This window comes from Lineus longissimus, chromosome 4 (assembly GCF_910592395.1).
Source record: "Lineus longissimus chromosome 4, tnLinLong1.2, whole genome shotgun sequence".
In the NCBI taxonomy this organism is placed as follows: domain Eukaryota; kingdom Metazoa; phylum Nemertea; class Pilidiophora; order Heteronemertea; family Lineidae; genus Lineus; species Lineus longissimus.
Window position 1 is genome coordinate 7237002 of NC_088311.1, and position 23364 is coordinate 7260365.

Here is a 23364-nt window from a genome sequence, read left to right on the forward strand (position 1 = left end):
TGGATAATGGACTGGCCGCGAAATTTTTTTCTGCAGGATACTTCTGCCACAGTGTACATCTGACAGCCAATCACAATTGGCGCGATCTTTGACGTCACACTGTTTATTTATGCATGATAATGCAAATACAATGGACGATACCGAGTCGCATGCCGAGTGCCACTTCAACTGTGAATGTGACAATAGTTCATTGTCTGATCCCAATTATGCTCAACTCAAGGTTTGTGTCGTAGTGTTTAGGAATGAATTGCACAGATTCATTGTAAAATTGATGATATTATGCGTACAAAAGAGGCATCAGCTGATCTGATCGCTACATTGCAGTGCATGCATTGATTTGTGAAATTTTAAGGGGTAGTGACACTGACAGTGTTGCCCATGTTGATAATTATTAAAGGGACAGTGTATCCGATGTCTCGCGATTTTGCCGAGCACAGTGCGCCTTTAACAGACAAGTCCAATAAATACAGTCCACTCGACATTGACGACAATGAAAATACATGTTAAGATACTGCAAATAAATATATTTTAGCTAATATACTCCTCTAACCATTTGCTAACTTGTTCTTTCCAAGATTATCAGAACACGTGGCATTGTTGACATTATGCGCCATGTGGAAAGATGATGTCAACAAAGACACGTGCTTGCCTTGAATTCTGATTGGCTGTCAGATGTACACTATGGCAGAAGTATCCTGCAGAAAAAAATTTCGCGGACTGGCCCCACTGCTGCATGCTGTCTCATTGGCCGAAAGTCATAACAATATAAAGCGACGGTAAAATACACAGGCCCGTTGCGGGGGAAAACCGAAATTTTTCACCTTCGCTCCGGTGTCTTTGAACAGGGTGAAAAGTTCATGGACTACAGGGTGGCGTGCGCATTCGTATTTCCCGCGTTATGAACTAATGTTGGCGTGAACATCCCTCGATGTGTACATCGAAGATGTACCAAATTGCACTCAAACAACATGGCGACCAAAACAAGGAAACGTCGAAAATTGTCTCTTCAAAGTATTGAAAAAGACTCGATTTTCGTTCTCCCAGAAAACATTCTGTTAGAAATATTTAGTTATCTGACCAAGAAGGAGCTATGCATCGCATGCCGGTAAGTTCTGATGAAGGTGTAAGCATGGTAAGTAGGTGGACTGGTTGATAATGATAGGCCTAGACGAATCCCCCAGTTTAGGCCATGATCACCCATGGGCCAGGCCTACATGCATGCCATAGCCTACCCGTCATGGGTACCTTCATGCCCTTAGCCGCTTGTTGATAAACAAATTCTTGGTTCCAGGTGGAAGTGTAATGAAATGTACATTGCTTGGCATGGTCGAATTTCACTTCATGGCCTGGACACAAGGCCTCACTTTATCAGCCAATCGGGCACTCCCAGTACAAGTGTATATTATTAGATTGAATGTTGACCCGGAGACAAGCATTTGTTTAGTTTATACATTGTTTTATATGATTATGATATCAAGAAGGGTATGGTCTAAACTGGGGGATGTGAAGAAGACGAATCAGTGCCAAAAAAGTCATATGCACACACTCAGAACACGCCAGAAGGCCTAAGCCAACTTCGGACAATGCCTAGAGACACGGCGATCTTTTGTTCAAGGTGAAACGCATGACTGGTCAGTGCCAAAACAATTCACTGTCATTTCCCAAAAAAAGGCCATTAGCCTGAAACAATGACTGACAATCGGTGTGTGATTTACGAGTTCAAGATAAAGAAGTCTTTGCATCTTTTACACTAAGGGTTTGCTGTACTTGGAGGCGCATTGCCAATGACAACAAGCTGTGGCGACATGTTGACATGATGGACTACCCATTGCCTCTTGCCAAGATGTGGAGGGTGATTCGAGCCCATTTCTCTGACGTTCTTCAGACCCTTAGACTCAGTGGTTTTTTAGCAATAGGTAAGTTATTGTCTTAAATCCACGGCTGTGAAAATTATGCCAGAGATTTTGTTCAGGTAACAAACTTCTATGCTAAAAAAAGTGTATGCTGGAGGTGTCAGTCTGGCAGCTGCAGAGGTGTCCACAGGCACATTGAAAGGCCAGCTTTCTTGTTGTACAGTTCTCATACCTAACTTGCATTGTCCTGGTGATAAGGGGTGCCCCCTATTTGTAATTTTGTACTAATAGTGAGGGTATGGCTTGCTTTTTGGCAGTTTCTAACTTTATAGTATGATTTTCTTTGCAGGATGTGCAACAAAGTGGAAGCGTGCTACAATATCAAATGCAATGCTGGATGAACTGAGGGAACGTTGCCCAAACATCACAGAACTCTGTCTCAGTCACACAAACCTGAATACAAGTAAAGGTGTTGAGTCCAAACGATTCCCACCCAAATTGAAAGTGTTGAAAATCCAACACAGCCAGGTTCCGTGCTGCATGACATGGCTGAGCGGAGGAAAAGAGGGATCTTTACTCCCAGAACTACAGGAATTGGACTTCAGTAATTCCTCTGCTGTAAATGTTCACACGCTCACAGCATTTGGCCCAAGGGACAACCTGAAAGTGTTGAGGTTAAATGGCTGCTATCGATTGACTGGTTCCCTATATGAGAACTTGTTTGACAATTTCCCGAATCTTGTCATACTGGAGATAGCGGAAACATCAGTGTCTGATACTATGTTGCATCAAATGTGCCGGAAATTGACAAATCTCCGACATCTGCATATGGCCCAGTCTCGCCAGGTGACTGATGCGGGTATTCATTGCATGTCGGAGGGATTAAAAAATTTAAGATGGCTGAATCTGGCCCATTGTCATAAGGTGACATTTGAGGGATTCCGGGGCCTGGCCAAGTTGAATCTTGCGTACCTGAGTGTTGCAGGGAATCAGCTGACTGAGAATGAGTTGAAGATCCTCGAGGGTGCTTTCAAGAATTGTGAAGTCGTTCATACTGATCCACATGATAATAGTAGTGATGGTGGTAGTGAGGAAGGCTAAAGCCACCCTTTAAAAAAATTGTTTAATGTAATGTAGACAACCTTTAGGAGAACTAGATTAAAAATTGGATTCTGATTTTTTTTCTCCATATTGTTATCATAAATAGAATACTTTTTTGGGTGGGGGGGGGGGGGTATTTTGAGTTTCTTGAAGAAATTATTTTACTGTCAAAAATATTTGCCTACCATGAATTACCTACCATTATTGTTTTTGGGGTAATACGTCTAACAATGACTATTACGAGGACTGTCCTAGATCAGGCAAGGACTGGTTGTTTTAGTAATGGGAGTGGCTATTGTTATTAAGTGACCATAGCACAATTACGGTAGGCCACTTTTACCTGAGTTGTGGTCATTATTTCATAGTGAAGGGAGAATTTAGAACAATAGCTGTATGTAGAAGAGGATGATTCTCTTGCGAATGATTTCATCATTTAGAAAATGTATTTTACTGATCATGACTTTTGTCATCCAAGAAATAAAGGGATTAAATTATTTTTTTATGAGTGGAAAATCTTCTACTACAATTAATGTGGAAAGTCTTCTGCTACTAATAATGTTAATGAACATGTATATTGAAATTGTACGTGTTTTGTTTTTTTGGAGTTAATCCCATCCTGGTTTGATGCCTGTTTTTGTCCGTACTTTAAAGGTGATAGTATTGTACAGCCGTTGGGCTTTAAACTTTAAGATACTCGACACAATTGTTGTTTATATATTCCAGTAGATATTATGTTTTAGTAATTTTGGTTGTCACGCGGTGCTGGCTCTCTATCTGGCCGTTGGCATTGTTAATGTTATCTAACTGAGCTTCAGATGTTTCAACAAAGCAGAAAAACCGTGACAAATGATATCAACCTAAAACTTGAACTCAATTTTTTTTGAAAGCATGGCAAAAAAACAATGAAGTGTACAGCATGAATCGATTGTATTATCGTTTATTTGCTCATTTCACAGCCTGTGTTCTCATTGGAATGGAAGTCTTATATATGATATCATAAGTCTCAAAGAAAAGTGAAGAGAAAAAAGGGTGAAAAAACTAAAATTACTTCAGATGGGTTGGCAGTTTTCATTATTTGTATTATAGAAAAAAACGTTATATAGTATTTTGTAATGGATAAGGGGCTATGATCATGTTAGCCACTGGTATCCTTGAATACATACTGCAACCTGCAGGGAAGAAGTTATACTTTCCTCTGGCCTCTGCGTCATGTGGCCAAAAGGGTTTCAGTACACTCATCAATAATGCCTTGGAATGAAAAGAATTTTACAAGTGCGAGTGCATATTTATTTTTTCCTGTTGTCTTATTGTTTACAATTGTTGACACTTTTAAGTTATGGTAATATTTAAATGCGTGATGTTTTCCTAGTTGGTTTTCTGTTCCATTAAAACTGATGCTAGATACTGTATTAGTACTGTTTTAACTGATGCACTAGGGGAAAAGCAAGTGTAGGTTTTTCAGTACACTTCCTTAATTGGGGATTATATGAGAATTGAAAGCAAATTAGGGGATCATGCAATAGAATTTCAAGGCTAGACTGGAGGTCTCTTCCAGATTTAATTGCCAATTGGGCAACCTGCTAAGTTGGGCTGCTTGACCTCCTTCACCCGCCAGTGGTTGCATTAGTCCTCTATGTATTTTCAGGTACGTAAAGGCAAAATATCTAACCTGACAGGACTGAAAGAAGTTGACTGCCTTAAATTAGGTGGTCTCCAGCAACGGGACCATAGCTAATATCTTAAAGGGAACTGAAACCGCCAAGCCAGTTCGTATGACCTCGTTTTCATTTCCCGCGTGTGGGGTGATCAGAACGAGGCATGAATGAAACATGGCGCCTAGCTGTCAATCATTGAGTGACGTGACTACTATGGAATTTACTACGAAAACTCATGAATGAAAGATCGCATGACTCACGTGATTCTCACATGATTCTCAATAATAACAAATTGAACTGCGCATGCTCGGGCACTGGGGGCGGAGCTACAAATCTGAACTCGAATAGGAAGTTGGAAGTTTGGCTTTTTCGGGCGGTGAAAGACGAAAAGTTGAATAAATCGCTCGGCGGTTCCAGTTCCCTTTAATTGCCCTGCCAACAAGCTAACTTACAAGGCGATATCAAACTCACCAATTACAGCAGACAATTATCAGAGAGGATTGTGGGCCATAGATTTCAAGTCTATAGGCAAAATGGTACAAAAGGTACAAAATGTGAAGAGGGGAAAATATAAATTTGCATATCATAATCACTGCGGGAGAAACGTAAACATGTTGTCTGCTGTTGCTTTTTAGCTCACCTCTTAGCAGAGGTGAGCTTATCCCATACCGTGGCGTCCGTCGTCCGTCGTCGTCGTCGTCGTCGTTGTCGTCGTCGTCGTCGTCGTCGTCGTCGTCGTCGTCGTCGTCGTCGTCGTCGTCGTCCGTCGTCCGTTAGCAGGGCACGTTTCGTAACTGTTAGAGCTATTGAGTTGAAACTTGGTACACATGTACCCTTATGTAATGACACCTTGGAGACCACGTTTCGGTCCGATTCGTTTCATGGTTTGGCCACCAGGGGGCCAAACGTTAAAAGTGAAAATATGCAATATCTCCCTTAATAGTAGTCGGGAAATTTTGAAAAAAATATGGTAGGTACTTCTAGCAAAGGTGCATCATATATCCTCCGGGTTTTTGATTTGACCTCCTTTTCAAGGTCACAGAGGTCAAATGGTGTAAATTGGCCGTTAGGATGTAACGATGGCACATTTCTAAACTGCAATGACTATTGATACCAAATTTGGTACACATTTACCCCTTAGTCAGGTGATCTCAGGGACCGAAGTTTGGTCCAATATGATTCACCACTTGACCACCAGGGGGCAAAATCCAAAAACCTTAAAAATGTGATTATTCCTTAACTTCTTGCCCGATTGCCACCAATTTGATATCATGGGTACATCTAACCACCATACAGTATATGTCACACAGGTTTTTAATTTGACCTTCTTGTCAAGGTCACAGAGGTCAAATGGCGTAAATTCGCCGTCAGGCCGTAACTATGGCACATTTCTTAACTGCAATGACTATTGATCACAAATTAAGTACACATGTACCCCTTGGTCAGGTGATCTCAGGTACCGAAGTTTGGTGCGATCTGATTTGCCGTTTGGCCTCCAGGGAGGGGGCCAAATCCTAAATTCTTCAAAATGCCATTATTCATAGCAATGACTTGCCCGATTGGCACCAATTTTATATCATAGGTACATCTAATTCTAACAACCATTCAATGTGTCACCCGGGTCTTCTTTGATTGACCTACTTTTCAAGGTCACAGAGGTCGAATGTACTGTAAATTGGCCATTTTGGGGAAATTGTAATTGCTTGGACCTACATCAAACCTAACACTACATGACACAATACCATGCTCTTTATCCATCTTTCCTCCACATGAGGTGAGCACAATGGCCCTGGCCATTTCATTTAGTTATTGGAACGACTACAAGTAGGCAAGAATATCCCCAAGAAATGTGAACCTCTTTACATAACTGACTATGATGTGAATGCCTGAGGTAAAATGTACAAAGGTACCTTAAGTTGTTAATGTATAAAGATGCATAATGCATTTGGAGAAAAGAACGACATGGAATAAAAGCATTTTGTCCAAAAAAGACTTGCGCGGTGATTGTTGTCCCTTCGGGTAAATGTTTGCTGTCTGTCCCTCGACTGTCTGCACTGTGTCGACTGGTACAGGGCATCACATTAATCAGTTTCAATTTATGGCATGCGTAATATGTGTCCTGGACCTAGGAATGTCTGCTGTTGTGATGCATGGTGTATTTTGGGGTGCATTTCACCATACAAAATGTAGTATACCGTTCCATTTGAAAGATGATAAATCCCCCCCCCCCCCCCCGATGTCTGCAGGGCCTAAAGTACCCATACATGCTTGCATGTTCGGCAGTGAAAGAGTTGATGTCGGCAAACCACAACTCCTTCATCGTTTACCTTCAGTATATATGTCTGCCTGGAGCATGTGGTCCAAAAAAGGACAAATTTGATTCGAGGAACATATGTCCGACTGGGGGAATTCAAACGACACTCCTGTTATGTTGAGATGAATCACTGACGTAACCAACCCACTTCCTTAGAGTCGAAAAGCAGGAAGAAGTGGTAACCATAGTAACAAGGCCAATGCTCTTGCATATGTGCAAAAACGGATGTGGTCAGGAAGAAAATGGCCACAGAATAGATCCCGATTCCGTTATGTAGGCCAAACTTGTTTGAAAGAAATGAAACCAAGAACAAATGAAAATGCAAGTGCTCCTTTATATACAGCGTACATTGTACAACTCCATGAAGGAGAGAATAATACATCAAAATAATGTAGGGACTTTCAATACATAATTATATACAAAAATATATCCATGACTCCGTACGACAGACTTTTAAATCCTAGATTTAGGGTGTCCATGAAATTACTCCAACCAATAATTGTCAATGTATAAATCCCCCACCACCACCAAACTGACTTAATTTGATATTGTCAGTAATTACTCAGATCTGGTGACTTAATGCTTCTTTGGTGTCATGGACGACATATGACATAATCCTAAATTACATTGAATACAATGAGGGTAAAGCTGCATAACTAAAGCAATACATGTACATGCACATCAAAAAACCTCGGGAGCTTTCTTCCAATACCCTTCGTAAGGGTCAAAGTCAAGTTAAAATCAAGAATACCCTTCATTAGGTTCAAGTTATGGCTTATAAGTCAGGATCTAGAATATGATCAGCCTCATAAGCGGGCGTGTCATCAAAGTCAACAGTCCGTAGGGCATCTTCTTTGAAGATTTCCAGTGACGCAATCGCTCCATCATTGAACCGGAACGACACGCCTCCATCCACGACGAGTTTTGCATCCCACATCCGAGACTTTATCAGCACCCTGATAAGAGAAAATTATATTACTAATAGATCAGTGATTACTAATATCGTTTTTAATTACTTATATTTGAGGTAAACTCCAGTTACCTATAGGTTCTGCATGTACTACAAAGTACTATGACTATCTGTGGTCCTTTTCAAACAGGATGGCAGATACATATTCCTTCAACAAGAACATTGTTAACAATTCGACCATCTTCTTTAGAAAAGATGGGTAAGCAAATACTAACCTCTTTGCAAGGCCGTGTGGATTTGACACCTGAAATATACCTGGAAACAAATGAATTGAAAAATATTAAAACTAAAGATAATTCATCAAGCTAATAACTCCACCTGTTTAAAAATGCTTTCGCTGAACTAAATCAAATCATGAAGAAAAAAAATCCTTTATCCATGCATTCCTTGCCCTCGATACGTACCATTAACCACTGGATCCCTGACGGTGTAGGCTACCTGAGGAAGGCCGGCATCAAATCTCAGATGCCTATTATACAGCTTCGTGACTCTCTTTACAAACCCTTCATCATCATCTGGGATTTTAAGATCCCCAACTTCGTTGGCTGAAAATTGAAAGAGATTCATTATTATTGATGTAGGAATCCATTCGTCTCTGAGATAGTCGAGAGTCTGACTTGGGTTTATCCTAAAGCACTTTCTGACAAGTGCAACTGCTGTAGATATACACAGAGGCACTTTAGGGGTGCAAATGTAACAGAGGAAAAACATCAAGGTCCAACCGGGGATTGAACCCGGGACCTCTCGCTTATAAGGCCATCACTCTACCGACTGAGCTAAAGGGAATTTCCCACTAGCCTGGGCTAGTAGGAATGATGCCACCACTACATACTCCCCCTGTTCGGGAAAGTTGTGTCCTCACAACCGGGTTCTTCCGTGATACAAAGGGTTAATTCATTATCCAAAGACACCAGCATCTAAACAAATTATTAGTACCCTTTTACCACGTTGGGCGCCAAATGTAACAGAGGAAAAACATCAAGGTCCAACCGGGGATTGAACCCGGGACCTCTCGCTTATAAGGCCATCACTCTACCGACTGAGCTAAAGGGAATTTCCCCTCTAGCCTGGGCTAGTAGGAATGATGCCACCACTACATACTCCCCCTGTTCGGGAAAGTTGTGTCCTCACAAACGGGTTCTTCCATGATACAAAGGGTTAATTCATTATCCAAAGACACACCAGCATCTAAACAAATTATTAGTACCCTTTTACCACGTTGGGCGCCAAATGTAACAGAGGAAAAACATCAAGGTCCAACCGGGGATTGAACCCGGGACCTCTCGCTTATAAGGCCATCACTCTACCGACTGAGCTAAAGGGAATTTCCCACTAGCCTGGGCTAGTAGGAATGATGCCACCACTACACAAAGATCACACTTCAGCTTAATCTGGGAGGGAAAAATTAATCAATTCCTTAGGAGTAGAACCGACTCACCTATTTGTAATAATTTTCTTATGCTATTTTTGTGAAGGTGATTGATGTTGAAGTACCATGAACTTGATCCTGTGCCAGTACACACAGTCACCCCAGAACTTTTCTGTTTTTCCCTTGGTGAGCCGTCAACTGATATTTCATAATATGACACCCTGCAATACATAAAAATTTACTGTAAATGTGGTCAGGAGCCATAATGGTGACACTGCTGCCATGCACTCTTTCTGATTGATTCTCATCAACATTGACATACGTCTGCTCATATGTTCACTCACCTTGCAGATAATGATTCACCCAAAAAGACCTCATTGAGGGCCAGAATGGGGAGTACTCTATCTGGTTGATTCTCGTCGACATTGACGTACGTCTGCTCATGTTCTCGGATGTGTTCACAGAATCGATGCTCCGGACTGAGAAGTGGCTCGTCATGGAGTTCGATGCCTTGGTCGTTCTGATGTTTCCCTCGCATAGTAATGCGTATTCTTTGTCGGTAGACCCACCTGAAAAAGATATTCAACAACTATACAGATATATTTTATGAATTACCCAAGGTATAAAACAATTGCACCTCTTGCAATGTAACCCTACAGAAAGTTTATTTAAATTGCCACAATGCAATGCAATGCTTATGGCTATTAACTTCTCAATGCATGCAAGGAGTGCAATACAAGCCTCCTTCAAAACCTGTCATATCAGTAGTAATATAGACAACTCACTTGAACTGTCCTGAGAGCAAACGGTCCAGGGCCTCGGTGAAATGTTGTGAGTAGTATCTTGGGAGACAGAGGTAACCCTCCGATCTGGAAAACAGTAAATATGTATGAATAGTTCTTACAGATTTCCTCTACTATTTATGGCAATAACATCACACAGTCCAATGCTGACATCTGAAAGTCTACTCAATGTTCGTGGACACATAAGAATATGATAATAGGCTGGTTTATCAAACTTCCCCTAGCTTCATTTCAAAAACAAATCAGGAGCCATGATGCAATCACCCTTCAAGCTTACCTAAGAAGGTCTGTGTTGACACCTAAAAAAGGTATGTCCGTCGTCTGAATCTTGCTTGCTCCCAAGAGATATGTGCCGTCCCCCCCAGCAGTTATGATGGCGTCCGCCCATTTTATCAGACTGGGAGTGTACTGGAATCTTTCTACCAGTCGAACTTCGATGCCTCGTTCCCTGAAAGATGCAATATCGTAACTTTATAACCTTATTAATAACACAAAAATATTAATATAGGAACAACTTTTAAGATTTTTGACCTTACTCAACAGAAAGTGTGTTCAATTATTCAATTACCAGTACAATATTTGCCTATTATTTCAATCCATGGAAGGGTGACAAATCATTGCTCCATACCCTGGCATATTCGGTATGCGACATTAGCTGTGCCAGTGGATGTCAAGGCCAAGGGCAGTGCCACAGATAGGCCTACAGCTGATTTGTCTCTGGCAAGTGTTAAAGATTAACATACCTTAAAGCATTAATGACTTCCCTCACTTTCCCATGGTGAGCATCGTGCATGCGTTTCAGACCAGCATAGTCGGAGCCTCGCTCTGTCAGCTAGAAGACAAGATGAAAACATTTCAAATAGCTGATCCTGTGGTTGTGATTGTGGACAGTCCTCATCTATAGTATAAGCTGTTTGAGCCCATCAATCAGTTTTGTTGTGGCTATCTTATGTCACTTAGTCTTTTCTTATTTGGCCCCTTGTTATGTTGAAGGACAGTCCTATTCTTAGACCAACATTTGAGTTTGCGTGCCACAATCAACCCATGCACATGCGAAGACTCCTATTTTATCAACTTACATAGGACTCCAACTCTTCCTCTGTCCAGTAGCAGTGGAGCCTTTTCTCATAATCATATCTTGTCATCTTAGTGAGTACTGCAACCTTCTTTGGATTAAATACCGGCAAGTCGGTACTTTTGGCATTTCCGTCATCGCTCCTGCGTTCCGATCCCGAAACCGTAGTTGTGTTCAATAACCTTGAGAGAGTGACAGCATGTTTTCCAGTCCGAGGTGAGGACCTAAGAAAGCTTGACAGGCCTAATCTTGATCTGGGGAGCGGGGACAGTGTCGGTGGTGTGTGCAGATATCGAAAATGAAATTGACCTGCTGAAATCAAGGACAGGAATTTAGCAGTTCGACGACAGAGAACTCCGCCAGTACACATATCTGTACATCAAACTAAGGCCTATTTGCTGCACAAAACTTGGAGAATGTCACCTGAGTAGAAGATAGGACTTGAAGAACAAAGTAGTAGTGAAAATTAGAGTTTTGTCACAACAAAACACACAAAACTTTGTTCATGACCTCCATTTTGAATGCGAGCAATCAGGTGCTGCCACGAGTATCATGGTGGCTAGAAATTGAACTGTGAAGACAAAATGAAATCGTGACCGGTTGTGAGGATGTGACACTAGTAGAACAGTAATCGGCCGACACATCAATAATGAAGCCTGTTTATCGTTTGAAGTTGGAAAGGATACAGGGCCTCCTACATCTTATTTTAAAGACAAAGCACCATAGGGTTGAGTGTCTAGCTCAATTAAGGACACCAAAGACAAAACGGCGGCGATCCTTCAGTTCTTGTATTTGTCAAATTGACCGACTAAATGTCTGTTAGTTCTTAGTACATACTCTTCAAAGACAATCACACAATCCAACAATTTTGTTTTCTTCATCGTGAAACAGCCACCCTGATCCTTTTTCTTGGGGGCTACCTACCTGTAAAAAAGATTTAAGCCGTTTTCCCTTTAAAATGGTGCTTTCTACAAGCTCATAACTTTTCCCCAGACTTAATCAGCGAGGCTAGGAACGCTTTCACAGCCAGATAGATATATCCAAGCCTGTCAAACTGTGAACGTTTCGTTGTACCTTGTGTGTGATAACTTTAGTGTTTGGTGGGTCTGAGCAGAGTGGTTCAAACACACTCACATGAACCATGTTGTATTAAATGACTTTTGCCGATGAGGCAGTACCGGCCTGGCCCCTTAGCGTAGCGGATCGAAGCCTATTTTAATGGACTTATGAGACAACTGCACTCTGAATTCTGTCCTTACTCAAGGCAAATCAGAGATCTTGCCTTCCTGTATGTATGAGATAATACTGGTATTCCACTTGCGGACAACATCAGCTTTATAATCTTTCATTGATGTTGATGGCCATGCGGGATGTAAGAATCTTATGATAAAATTTGGAATCTTGTGAAGACAGATTAGTTCTGTTGGGTGTCTGTTGGATATGGACCAGCTAGAGAGACTAAAGGGAGTTTCCTATTAGGAATACTGAATTTGAGATTAACTTTATTGCCAAATATCCAATAGGATGTTTTCATAAGCGCATTAAATTTCTACTTAAATTCCTTGTGCTGCATACTAGCTTCGGCTAAGTTATACTGCTTAATACGATGCCTTATTGGTCCCAACTGGCTTCTATAAAGATAATCCTCTCTTAGTGATGCTCAGACTCTTTAACTCGCGCTTGCTCCTCTGGTCTATCCAGGGGTTAGGTTATGCGCGCAACTCACAAGGTCGTTTTCATATTCCCAAATTAAGACTTAGCTTGCTTTCGCTTGGAAAACTCCTATTTTATGTATTTATCAATAGTTTAAGGGTGATTTTCTCTCATCTCAAGAACTTTGTGGGCCCTATCTTGATTTAAAGTGAAGGTAGAGTGTAAAGGAAACCAATGAAAATCGAGCTTACAACTGGATGTTGGCTGATCAGCTTCATCGGCAAATTGGTTCATTCCATCGAGTGCATTCACCCCCTCAGCTTGGAAGACATCTGGTAGCTGTCATCGACAATAGAAGTAAAAGAATGTCTTCTTTCGATGAAACTGTGATGGAATCAACTCAAACTCTCTTACATCTTTACCACGACAGAGTTGGACGACTGTCAGGTGAGTAATTTATTTTTCTGCGGCTGGTCCTTTTAGTCAGCTGACTGCGCAGCGGGGGGCTGTTCAATTACCTCATTGTCGCGCCTTACTTGCATGTCAGCCATGATTCTGCAATACTTCTCTTTCCATACCTGAAAATGCTTCATGTTCAGTTTAAACGATCAAAAGAAGGATTACTCAGATAGTAGGGACTCTAGACAATAACCATGTAGTACCACTCTGAGGCAGTAGAAAGGATATATAGTGAGGATACCTATTTTACTTAGTCTTCACATCGGATTTTCATACGTTTTTCGTGGCTGTTTTCGGGATATGTCGAAATGGCTCGCATGTACGATGCCGAGTATGCTTATAAACACCTTCAGCAGGACCTGTTGGAGCTACAGATGCCCCTCAGTATCCTGCAACTGGACCCAGCGGACAGAGCAGTCCTCAGGATAGCCGGTAAGTTAATTGACACTGATTATACTTGTTTCGGGCTGCGAGGAAAAAGGTGTAGGAAGTAGGTTAATTGCCCTGTTGATTGACAGGAGACTCGCTTGGGTCTAGGAAATGACAACTTCTTCGGCGGCACGTGGTTGGTTTTTGTCACTAAGTCATAGTCGGTTTTAACTGCAACTTGTTATTTGAAAACTTGATGTGTTTGTTTCTTACATTTTTTAGCAGGAATTGAGGGTGTAACAGTGATGTATGAATTGTTATGTTATATGTCGTTTGTGAAGAATAAATTGCAAAATAAAACGTATTTCTATATCTGATCTACTTCAACTCCAGAATTCCTGACAATCCACAAGCACCTTTAAAAAGCTTTTACCTGACATGCAGTGTGTACTAAAAATACTTTTAAGTGATCCACTTATAACTTTAGGTGTGTAACAAAATGTGGTTACAAACAGCTGATTAACCAAGGCTTTACACAAATTTTGCAGTTGGCCTATATCATCATAAGGTGTATGCTTTATTGATTGATTCTCTCTGAATAGCCCTTGTTATTGTTATGATAAATAAGTACAGTAGAACCTCTCTATAAGGACACTCTCAGGACTGACAAATGCTGTCCTTAATAGAGAGGTGTCCGTATTAGAGAGGTCAAATTGAATGGAATCAACCAATTTGGGACCAAAACTAGTGTCCTTATAGAGAGGTTGTCCTTAATAGAGAGGTGTCCTTAATAGAGAGGTGTCCTTATTAGAGAGGTCAAATTGAATGGAAACAACCAATTTGGGACCTAAACTAGTGTCCTTATAGAGAGGTTGTCCCTTTATAGAGAGGTTGTCCTTAATAGAGAGGTGTCCTTATTAGAGAGGTCAAATTGAATGGAAACAACCAATTTGGGACCAAAACTAGTGTCCTTAATAGAGAGGTTGTCCTTTTTAGAGAGGTGTCCGCTAAGAGAAGTTCTACTGTACACCAAATACAGTAAAGTGTGAATAACCATGATTGAAGTCCCAACCGGAAGTGCTTCGCTGTCTCTCATGCCTTGGATAGAAATCACCTTGACATCAAATGCACTGTGATTCATCGGCTGCTCATGATAATCAGGTCGGGATGTGTTCTATTATCAAATTTTCCGGCTTTTATGTTATCCACAGCCTGAGATAATTCAATTTACAAATGCTTGACTAAGGTAAAAGAGAATCTAAGGTCACAGAATCTTTCCTCTGTATTAGATTTGTCTCCTTCTTTACTATGAATGGCATCTTAAGTGACACTCCGTGTGCAGTGCAATCTTTTGTGTTCAATGTGCAGTCAGCAAATGGCTGTGTTTTCATTTGAAAAGTCGCATAGAAGTCCCTTAAATGGCTGGCTTTACATATTTAGATAAGTTTTTAAGGGTCGTTGGGTCATGGAGATTAACATAACAGTAGCCGGCTTGTAAACCTGTTCCATTGCATTGCTGTGGACAAATAATTCCGCACATCAAGAACTCAGCATGTGGCCTTACATGTATGTAGAGTGGACGTCTTCGGCAACCCAGGACACTTCTTAGTGACACCAGAGAGCTCCAGTGGATCTATCTTCTCTATCAAAAATATCTCCCCTAAGGACCTCAAGGTGATCAATAGGTGATAAGCATTTGCAGATTTTGATGTGTCTACAGTAGTTCGATTAGAAAGGTAGATCAGTTAAACGTGAAGAGCAGTGCATGTCAGAATTATGCTTGAAAACCTGAAGAAGTATTCATGTGTGTGATAGGGGTGTATATTCACTGTACATACGGCAATGAGAGATCATAGGAATTATTAGGACAGAAGTCATAATGGATAGATTCCAGTGGTCTGCAGTGGATTCACTTCTGCCAGAACCGGATGACCCTGATCAAAACCCCTTCCAATTTTATGAGGATAATAGGAGACGAGAGACCGGTAAGTTTTTGTGAGACCATCTGTTGTATCAAAGCCTCTTTTCTCTGGATAAAAACAAAACAGACATCCTGTCCACAACTTTGACTGCTAGTCAATCCTTTCACTTCTGCACTGATGACAGGGTGAAAGTTCCAAATTGATGACGCCCAGGCCAGGAAAGGCAAATGGTGATGATGCCGCAAGTTGCCATAACTGTAGAAGGTGATGGAGCACGAGTGACTGTGTTAGCTCTTCATGCTCTTGGAGGGTGCGATATGGATGGTTCTGGGACAATTCATCCCCAGACAGTTAGTCCCCGGACAATTGGTCCCTAGGACATTTCGTCCCCGGACAGTTAGTCCCCAGACAATTGGTCCCTGGGACTTTTTCATCCCTAAGACTTTTAGTCCCCGGACATTTCGTCCCTGGACAATTTGTCCCTAGGATCTTTCGCCCCAGGTCCTGTCGAAAGGTCCTAGGGACGAATTATCCAGGGACGAAATGTCCTGTGACGAAAAGTCTTGTCCGGGGATGAAATGTCCGGTGACGGAAAGTCTTAGGGACAAATTGTCCGGGGACGAAATGTACGGTGACAAAAAGTCTTAGGGACAAATTGTACGGGGACGAAATGTACGGTAACAAAAAGTCTTAGGGATGAATTGACCAGGGATGAAATGTACGGTGACGAAAAGTCTAAGGGACAAATTGTCCGGGGACGAAATGTCTGGTAATGAAAAGTCTTAGGGACGAAATGTACGGTGACAAAATGTCTGGGGATTAATTGTCCGGGGACTAACTGTCAAATCTTATCTGTGGTCAGTCCAGGTTAAAAGCAGTGACCTTCCAAGCTTGCAATTGAGGTCAGTCCAGGTCAATAGCAGTGACCTTCCCAAAGTGACCTGTGGTCAAAAGCAGTGACATTTCTAAGGTGGCTTGAGGTCAGTCCAGGTCAAAAGCAGTGACCTCCCCAGATGACCCATGGTCAAAAGCAGTGACCTTCCCAAGGTGACTTCAGGTCAGTCCAGGGCAAGAGCATTCATGTAAAGGGTTTGCAGGTTGTACTAAACCTCCCACTTGTTTTTGACCTTGTAGACTGATCCAGTTGCTTAGTTTAGCTGTTGGGGATGCTGATTATAGGTATCATGTTATAAAGTGAGTCTTCTCCTCTTGTCCATGATTCATCTGCAAAATCAGTGCTTGAATAACACTACACAAGTATCACTACACAAGTAATTCTCATGATTCTGGCTGGTACTGTCTTCAAAGTAAAACCAATGCCAAAGATTCTGGTGTAAATCACAGACCATGGACATCGCCCTATTGGCAACAAATGCTGTCCTGATCTGAGGACGAGACCTTTCCTCGGATTCCATTGTGCTGCCTGTCTTGTCCACATTTGATGTTAGGTAACAGATGTCCCAGAGACATTGTCTCCGGACAAGGAAACACCTCACTTGTGAATGACATGAATGAAGCAATGTCTGACTGGGGGAAAAAAATTCACATACTGGACAGCGTGAATGCGCCTGAAGTGATATGGTCCTGATATGCAGGCTGAAGTTTTCATCATAGAATCATTGATGGGCCAATGAATGGATCTATGATGATTATTACAAACCAATTTACTATCTGATGCCATCATACATGTATACATGCCATCATGTATTCTATGATGAGCCAGTCATGGATTCTTTGATTCCCCAGCCATGGAAATTTATCGATCCATGAACCCTGCTTCTATGGTTAGTCTGGATTGGAATTCCGTCTTCTGTACTTTTCATTTTTATTGGAGTCCATAAGCTGAGCTTCGTCTTTACATCCTGCATTTGAGATTGCTTGAATTGAAATCTTGCTGTTAAACGCCTACCATGATCTTTTGGCATTTAAAAAATCCTTAATGGACCGGAAAAGTATTTTTGGAACCAGTCTGAGATTATAACATGGCCGTGATCGAAGCCACACGTCATGGTCAGCATAATGTTCTCATCCGACATGGCTGCCGGCCAGACAAACAAGCCCCAAATGACTGAGTCATAGAAAATCCTCCATATGCACTATTTTATTGATAAGCCGCTAATATCGCTACCGCTAACGGTGGCATATATCTTAACTTAGCTATGAAATCATGCTACAGCCAGCCAGATACCTTTCCAATATTGGCATGATTTATTTATCATAGAATATAAAATGTATGTGCCATGCATGGCATGATGGGGTCTGACCTGTAAAAAAGAAACTGAATTTATTTGTCAAGGGCTTAAGACAAAGACCTAATAGCGTAGTTGATTTGCACCCGCGGACACAGATGCAGACCAGAAATAGCATACATTTGCATCTATACTAAGAATGCGAGCATCTTTTCCAGTTGGGGTGAAGCTTTAAATTCACATTGCGTACGCCCCTGTTCAAAGTGTGAAAAATCCAAATTGAGCAGGCTCTGTCACATGCAAGTCAGTGGTAACCAAGATGAGACGAATTTAACAGTGCCGACTGCCTGCTGGAATCGATTTCGAAATTTGCACCTAGAGGAAGAAAAAAAAGTTGTTAAAAAAATCATCAGAATAGTCTGCTCACTTTGTTGTTACATATATACTTTCAGATGAAAGAGATGCTGTGCAGAGGAAGACCTTTACCAAATGGATAAACAAACATCTGTCTAAGGTAAGCAAAGATATTGTTTTATATTAAATTATAGTTCTGATCATAAGTCTTTATGTACTGGATGTGTCACGAAAAACATTTTGGTAAAATTTCTGAATAATTTGTGCACTGCTGGCACACCCTTTTACTGTTTTTAAAACAGTATTTGTTTTAAAATATCTGAAGAGAAATTGAAGTCCAATAGTTTTGGTGGTAGAAGTGCAGCGCTCGAAAAAAGTGTGTTCTGGCATTTCAAACATGGACGTTTAGACCTGTATCAAGCATATAATTGCGGCATTGGCTGATATTTATAAAAGACTAGTAAATGCTTTTACTTTAAACTTTATGTACATTTACACTAGCCATCTCTGTAGAAAACTGTAGTAAAAGCATTTACAAGTCTTTACAAATATTAGCCATTGTGTAGTTTAGAACATTTTAGGGGAAAATCAAATTTTCGGAGCCAAAAGCAACAATGGATTTCTTGGCTATCAAGTCATGGGTCAGGCTGCTTGCAGGCAGACCCCATTACAAAGGTTATTGAGTGGAAGGTGATTACTACTAACTTGGGGCTTTTTGCTGAAGGATGACAAGTACACTTGTTTCCATGGCGATCAGTACCAGTTGCTCTCCTGTGATGTGTTATCATATTTTGAACACCTATGTGTAGGAGGTCGGTATTCTGGGCTCTTGGTAGACAGTTTTATATGTAGGTGTGTCTCGGGAGGTTCTGAATGATGATCTCGAGAAAGGTCCAGTGCATTCATTGAAAAAAGTCTACTTGAAGGTACATCCTGTACCAGGAACTCACAGATGAGGTTCATCGTAGAAGTCTCTGCGGGATCATATTGCTGAGGTCTTTATAAAAAGTCCTATATAATTTTTTTGTGATCTTGAAAGACTTATTTCAGTACATCGGAGAGCTTTACCAGTTCCTGTCACCATACATCATAGAAGCCACTTTTAAAGTTAATTATCAAGAAAATCGCTAATCATATTTAGCCGTCATCAACTGTGGCTATGATAGTCTTATATTGCTTTTTCTCTCGTTTCCTTTCTTTCTGTACTTGGACTATTTGGTGGTTGTGACGTCTTTCAAGTGACGCATATATGCAGACATGAATAAATATGAGGCATTTCCACTTATTATTCATGGGCCTAATGGGCTGTACCTGACTTTAGCTCAAAAAAGCTTACAAAGTTTGTTAGTTCAGCTCTGGTTGCACGGAATTTTAATGTTTTATTACACTGCAGGCTTGGTGTTTAGGAATGCACAGATTGAAAATTCTGCATACTGATGTGAGTCAAACAATAGAAAAAAGTAATTTTATGGAGTTTGAAATAAGATTGTTTGAATTATTTGCCTACATGACCAGATTGATGACAATGGCTGGTAATGTAATATGGCTGAAAAGTTTGGATGGCTCATATGGCTAAAAAGTTTACTGCATCAAAGTGATCCCAGTTAAAACTATACATCAATGTAAATGATTTCCATGCTGTACATTTCCAGAAAGTAAAATCAATAGACCCTTTGTGGTAGAATTTCAAGAGGGCCAGAATATCACTTGAACAGCATGCACCTTGCCACAGGCCCTATTACAAGCAGCTTTTAAGGGTGAACTGTCAGTCCAACATCTCTGCATGTTGCTGCTTTGAACACCCTGTTCTGCAATTTGAGAAGAGGCTTATACATGTACGAAAACTTGGCCGCAATCTGCACCTTGAATGTTTGAAGGCTTAGATGGATGCATGTGCCATGCGCCCTGTAGATCTGGTCACTTTCATCACAGTGATCTATGAAGTGATCATCATCTACAGTATTTGTTTGGCTGGCTTCAACCTCTTAACCCATGCTTTAGTAATAGTAGCCATCATTCGGCCTAAAATTAGGCTTATTCCTTTCGTGTCGCCCACTCATATCACTGGTGTTGGTTTCGCTTGATTTATGGCTATATATCAGTCACCATTAGAAGGAAATACAAATTGGTATAGACTGGTCTCTCCACACAAGGATAGACCAGTTTTAAGGCTTTTAGGCCTATTTATTTTAATTGGTTCGGGTCTTTTGTTGACCTGTCTTCCATAAGAATAGACCCTGCTCCTTATAGTGGGTCACTGATTTCGAAAAAAAGGATAACCAAGGTTAAGCGTACAGTCATTTAGAAGGTTATTATCATTATTAGACCATCGTTACTACTGGTGTGGTAACCCTATTATATTGGAATTTTGCTGGATGTATGGCTAGTTGTTGACTTTTGGGGGTTTATTTACATTGATATTGATATTATGAATCTTAAGCTAACTTTACTGATTAGGCTTTGCAAATAGTAAGTAGCCTACTGCCTTCATTTTACCCTTTTCAACTTTGGAATTTTAAAAACCTATGTAAGTCAACAGTATTATCACCCATTAGCCATGTATTACATCATTTATGTGGGAATAAAAACTAGCAAGACATCATTGTGAAGACCTCCAAGACCATACCAAGTCATCAGAATTGATAGACCTATACATTATACCATGGTTCAAATTTATATTTCGAAACAAAATTGCTCTAATTGCCATGTGCTGCGCCCAGCACAGTGTTTCAACAAAAATGCATTATGTCGCAATTTGAGATCTATGTGCACAAGAACAAATGTTCGCCAAGAGGCGTATTTCCATTTCTGTGTCTATTTACATCCATGGTTTGTTGGGGTGTTAGATCGTGCCCTGGGTTGAAATTGATATTCATAAAGCATTCTTCTAAAGCGATTATGCCCCCGATAATCTCATTTCGTATGGAAAACTGAAGGCACTTAGCATATAATACCAACTACATTATTTGGAAAGTTTGCACCTATTCCAAATATGCTTTTCGAATAACTTCATCTGTACTTTTGATTTCAACTTTGACGTTGTTGCTGTTTTCGAATTTAGTCTTGTTTACATCGTTGCACCCTTGCACCACTGTTGACTAGTGGTGGTCGAGGAATTATATCAATCATATTCAACACCTTTACCAAGCAGTCTGGTTCTTAGCTGGTTTTCCATAAGTCATTCATACGTGTGTCTAATGCCAAAACTTGACCTTTTTTTGAAATATACCCGTGACCAGCAAAGACGTATAAGGTTATCAATCAAATATTAGCATTATATTTTTGACATGTTGGGCCTTTATAGAGTCAACCAAGGATTACCAAAAGTAGAGTGTCATATGTGATGCCAGAAACCAATTTTGAATTAAGGTTTTTGGTGATACAAACTTTTCTTTAGTTGAAATGTGTAATGAAAATGTGTACTGAAATCTAACAATATGAGTGTGCTTTGCTAAGGTCTAACTCATAATAAGGAGAATATGTGAAATTGGCCTTACAAAATACCGGCATATTAATTTATCATTATTCACGGTCCTACAATGTATACTACTAAAGTGTTACTACATGTACCACAATATCAATATGATGGTATTGCAATATTATTACAGTACACTTGTGATAACTTCCTCATATCTGTGGCGTTGATCACACTTTTAACACAGCTCTATAACCAGTGTCCTCAAAAACTACTTGTGGTGGTTTGTAAAAAATTGCCCAAAACTGTGAGTGCCTTCTCGATAAATGTAGACTACATCCTAGCATTTTTACAAGATTGCTATTTTTACTGGGGATTTGAACATTCATTCCTTATTTTTGCAAATGCAGCAGTTTTAGGTTTCTGTGACAAAATGGCTTTTATAGGGAAAACGATAACTGCAGAAAGCAAGAGGTTCCCTTGTAAATGTCATTATTCAAATTACAAGTTCCAATTCAATGGCCAGCGCTGGTTATGTTGACATTAATGGTTACCAGGATATTGATAGGCATGAGTTTACAATGTCGCACCAATAATTGAATGCCTGTGGCTTCAGTTTCCAAAAGGAGACTGGATGGATTACCATAACATGATATTAGGAATGATGGAGGTGGGCAGAAACCTCCAAAGAATAAGAAAACAAAATCTTTGATAATGATCGATACATGTAAATTGGAGAAATCAATGGGAGACCACCAGTGAGAAGTTGATATAATTATAACTAAAAGCCAACCATTCGAACATCATACCATTTCCTGGCAGTTTGCATAGTAGACTAGTGAAGCCAGATGGGAATATAAACTACTTCAAGTAATACAAAAAGACACTGTATGCAATTACCAATATTTGCCAAGAGTTATTGTTGAATCGTTTCAGAGTTGACATTCTTTAATTCCGCCGCTTTCTATCTAATTGGGCTTTGGTAATGAATTGCTCCTCTTCGGCATCAGCGTGGTTTGCCCCACTATTGATCCGTCTTTTCTCAATATGGCTCTGATTGGATTTTAAGATGGTGGATTTTCTCTATGCAGAGACTGTGTACTTGTTGCTATGGGCGCATAGCTTGACAGCATTAAAAGCCAATAGCATAATCATTGCTTGAGATTCAGTGGGGTCACCATTTATTTTTTAAAAGCATCAAATCAAGAAGTGGTAAATATTCAGCATGGTAGTATTACAGATAATACTATATTCGTTGCTTGACCCATTTTTCCCCGATAATTTCGACCCCAGGCAGTCCCAATAGATGACAGTGGCAGAAGATAGATGTCATTGCAGAAGACAGAATTGCACAAGTAATTACGTTTTCTGGTGTAGTCTGCCTTGACATCTAGCAAGTCATCTATAGAGACTTCGTGATCTTAAAGGGTTCTGGTTCAAGATCTCATGAACATCTCAAAATGTGTTAAAAAATTCATATCCGAAATAGATCTTCTCACTGTAATCAGTCAATTGTATTTCAATACAACAATGCATCTTTGGATTTGAATTCTCATCTCTTATATTTTCTCAAAAAATAGGTGATCCGATACAATTATTTATACAAAGTATAAATGTATGATCTATTTCAATAAATGTGAATCCAGACCTATTTTCATCACGATCTAAACACCATAGAAATGCACTTATTTGAAATATGAATAGAGTCGTTGATATCCTGAACCGAAATGAAAATACAGTGAATGGTTTTGAAAATCCGTGGGCCGGGTGCCTTGTGGATATTTGTTAAGAAAGCCGATGAATATATTGTATGTATGCCTAATCCTTATAGTGTCCTGTACCAACAATATGTCTGTATGGTGA

At 40.4% G+C, this 23364-nt stretch overlaps 3 protein-coding genes across 3 annotated transcripts in view; 2 read left to right on the forward strand and 1 right to left on the reverse strand.

Annotated features, from left to right (window-relative positions):
- Nucleotides 1–975: 975 nt before the first annotated feature.
- Nucleotides 976–3077, forward strand: LOC135486911 (F-box/LRR-repeat protein 12-like). Its single transcript, XM_064770079.1, has 3 exons — nucleotides 976–1105; nucleotides 1756–1916; nucleotides 2203–3077. Exons 2-3 carry the CDS (start codon nucleotides 1814–1816, stop codon nucleotides 2952–2954), a joined length of 855 nt encoding a protein of 284 aa, XP_064626149.1. The 5' UTR covers nucleotides 976–1105; nucleotides 1756–1813; the 3' UTR covers nucleotides 2955–3077.
- Nucleotides 3078–7086: 4009 nt separating this feature from the next.
- LOC135486186 (NAD kinase 2, mitochondrial-like) lies at nucleotides 7087–11662 on the reverse strand. The gene is made up of 9 exons (XM_064768825.1): nucleotides 11145–11662; nucleotides 10809–10897; nucleotides 10343–10513; nucleotides 10048–10131; nucleotides 9607–9831; nucleotides 9332–9483; nucleotides 8298–8438; nucleotides 8109–8148; nucleotides 7087–7879 (listed from the first exon to the last, which is right to left on the reverse strand). Exons 1-9 carry the CDS (start codon nucleotides 11508–11510, stop codon nucleotides 7699–7701), a joined length of 1449 nt encoding a protein of 482 aa, XP_064624895.1. The 5' UTR covers nucleotides 11511–11662; the 3' UTR covers nucleotides 7087–7698.
- A 1715-nt stretch (nucleotides 11663–13377) lies between these two features.
- Nucleotides 13378–23364, forward strand: part of LOC135487134 (uncharacterized) — a 155322-nt gene continuing 145335 nt past the window's right edge. Inside the window, exons 1-2 of the mRNA XM_064770550.1 lie at nucleotides 13378–13684; nucleotides 18185–18246. Of these exons, the coding sequence (XP_064626620.1) occupies nucleotides 13561–13684; nucleotides 18185–18246 (186 nt within the window). The 5' untranslated portion in view covers nucleotides 13378–13560. The remainder of the gene's footprint in view (nucleotides 13685–18184; nucleotides 18247–23364) is intronic.

Coding starts and splice junctions, on each gene's coding strand:
- LOC135486186 (XM_064768825.1), bottom strand. CDS start 11,510: ATGTGTACTGGCGGAGTTCTCTGTCGTCGAACTGCTAAATTCCTGTCC. Junction 8,439..9,331: donor AAGAAAATTATTACAAATAG/GTGAGTCGGTTC, acceptor TTCAATTTTCAG/CCAACGAAGTTGGGGATCTT. Junction 7,880..8,108: donor CCACACGGCCTTGCAAAGAG/GTTAGTATTTGC, acceptor TTCTCTTATCAG/GGTGCTGATAAAGTCTCGGA.
- LOC135486911 (XM_064770079.1), top strand. CDS start 1,814: ATGATGGACTACCCATTGCCTCTTGCCAAGATGTGGAGGGTGATTCGA. Junction 1,917..2,202: donor CAGTGGTTTTTTAGCAATAG/GTAAGTTATTGT, acceptor TTTTCTTTGCAG/GATGTGCAACAAAGTGGAAG.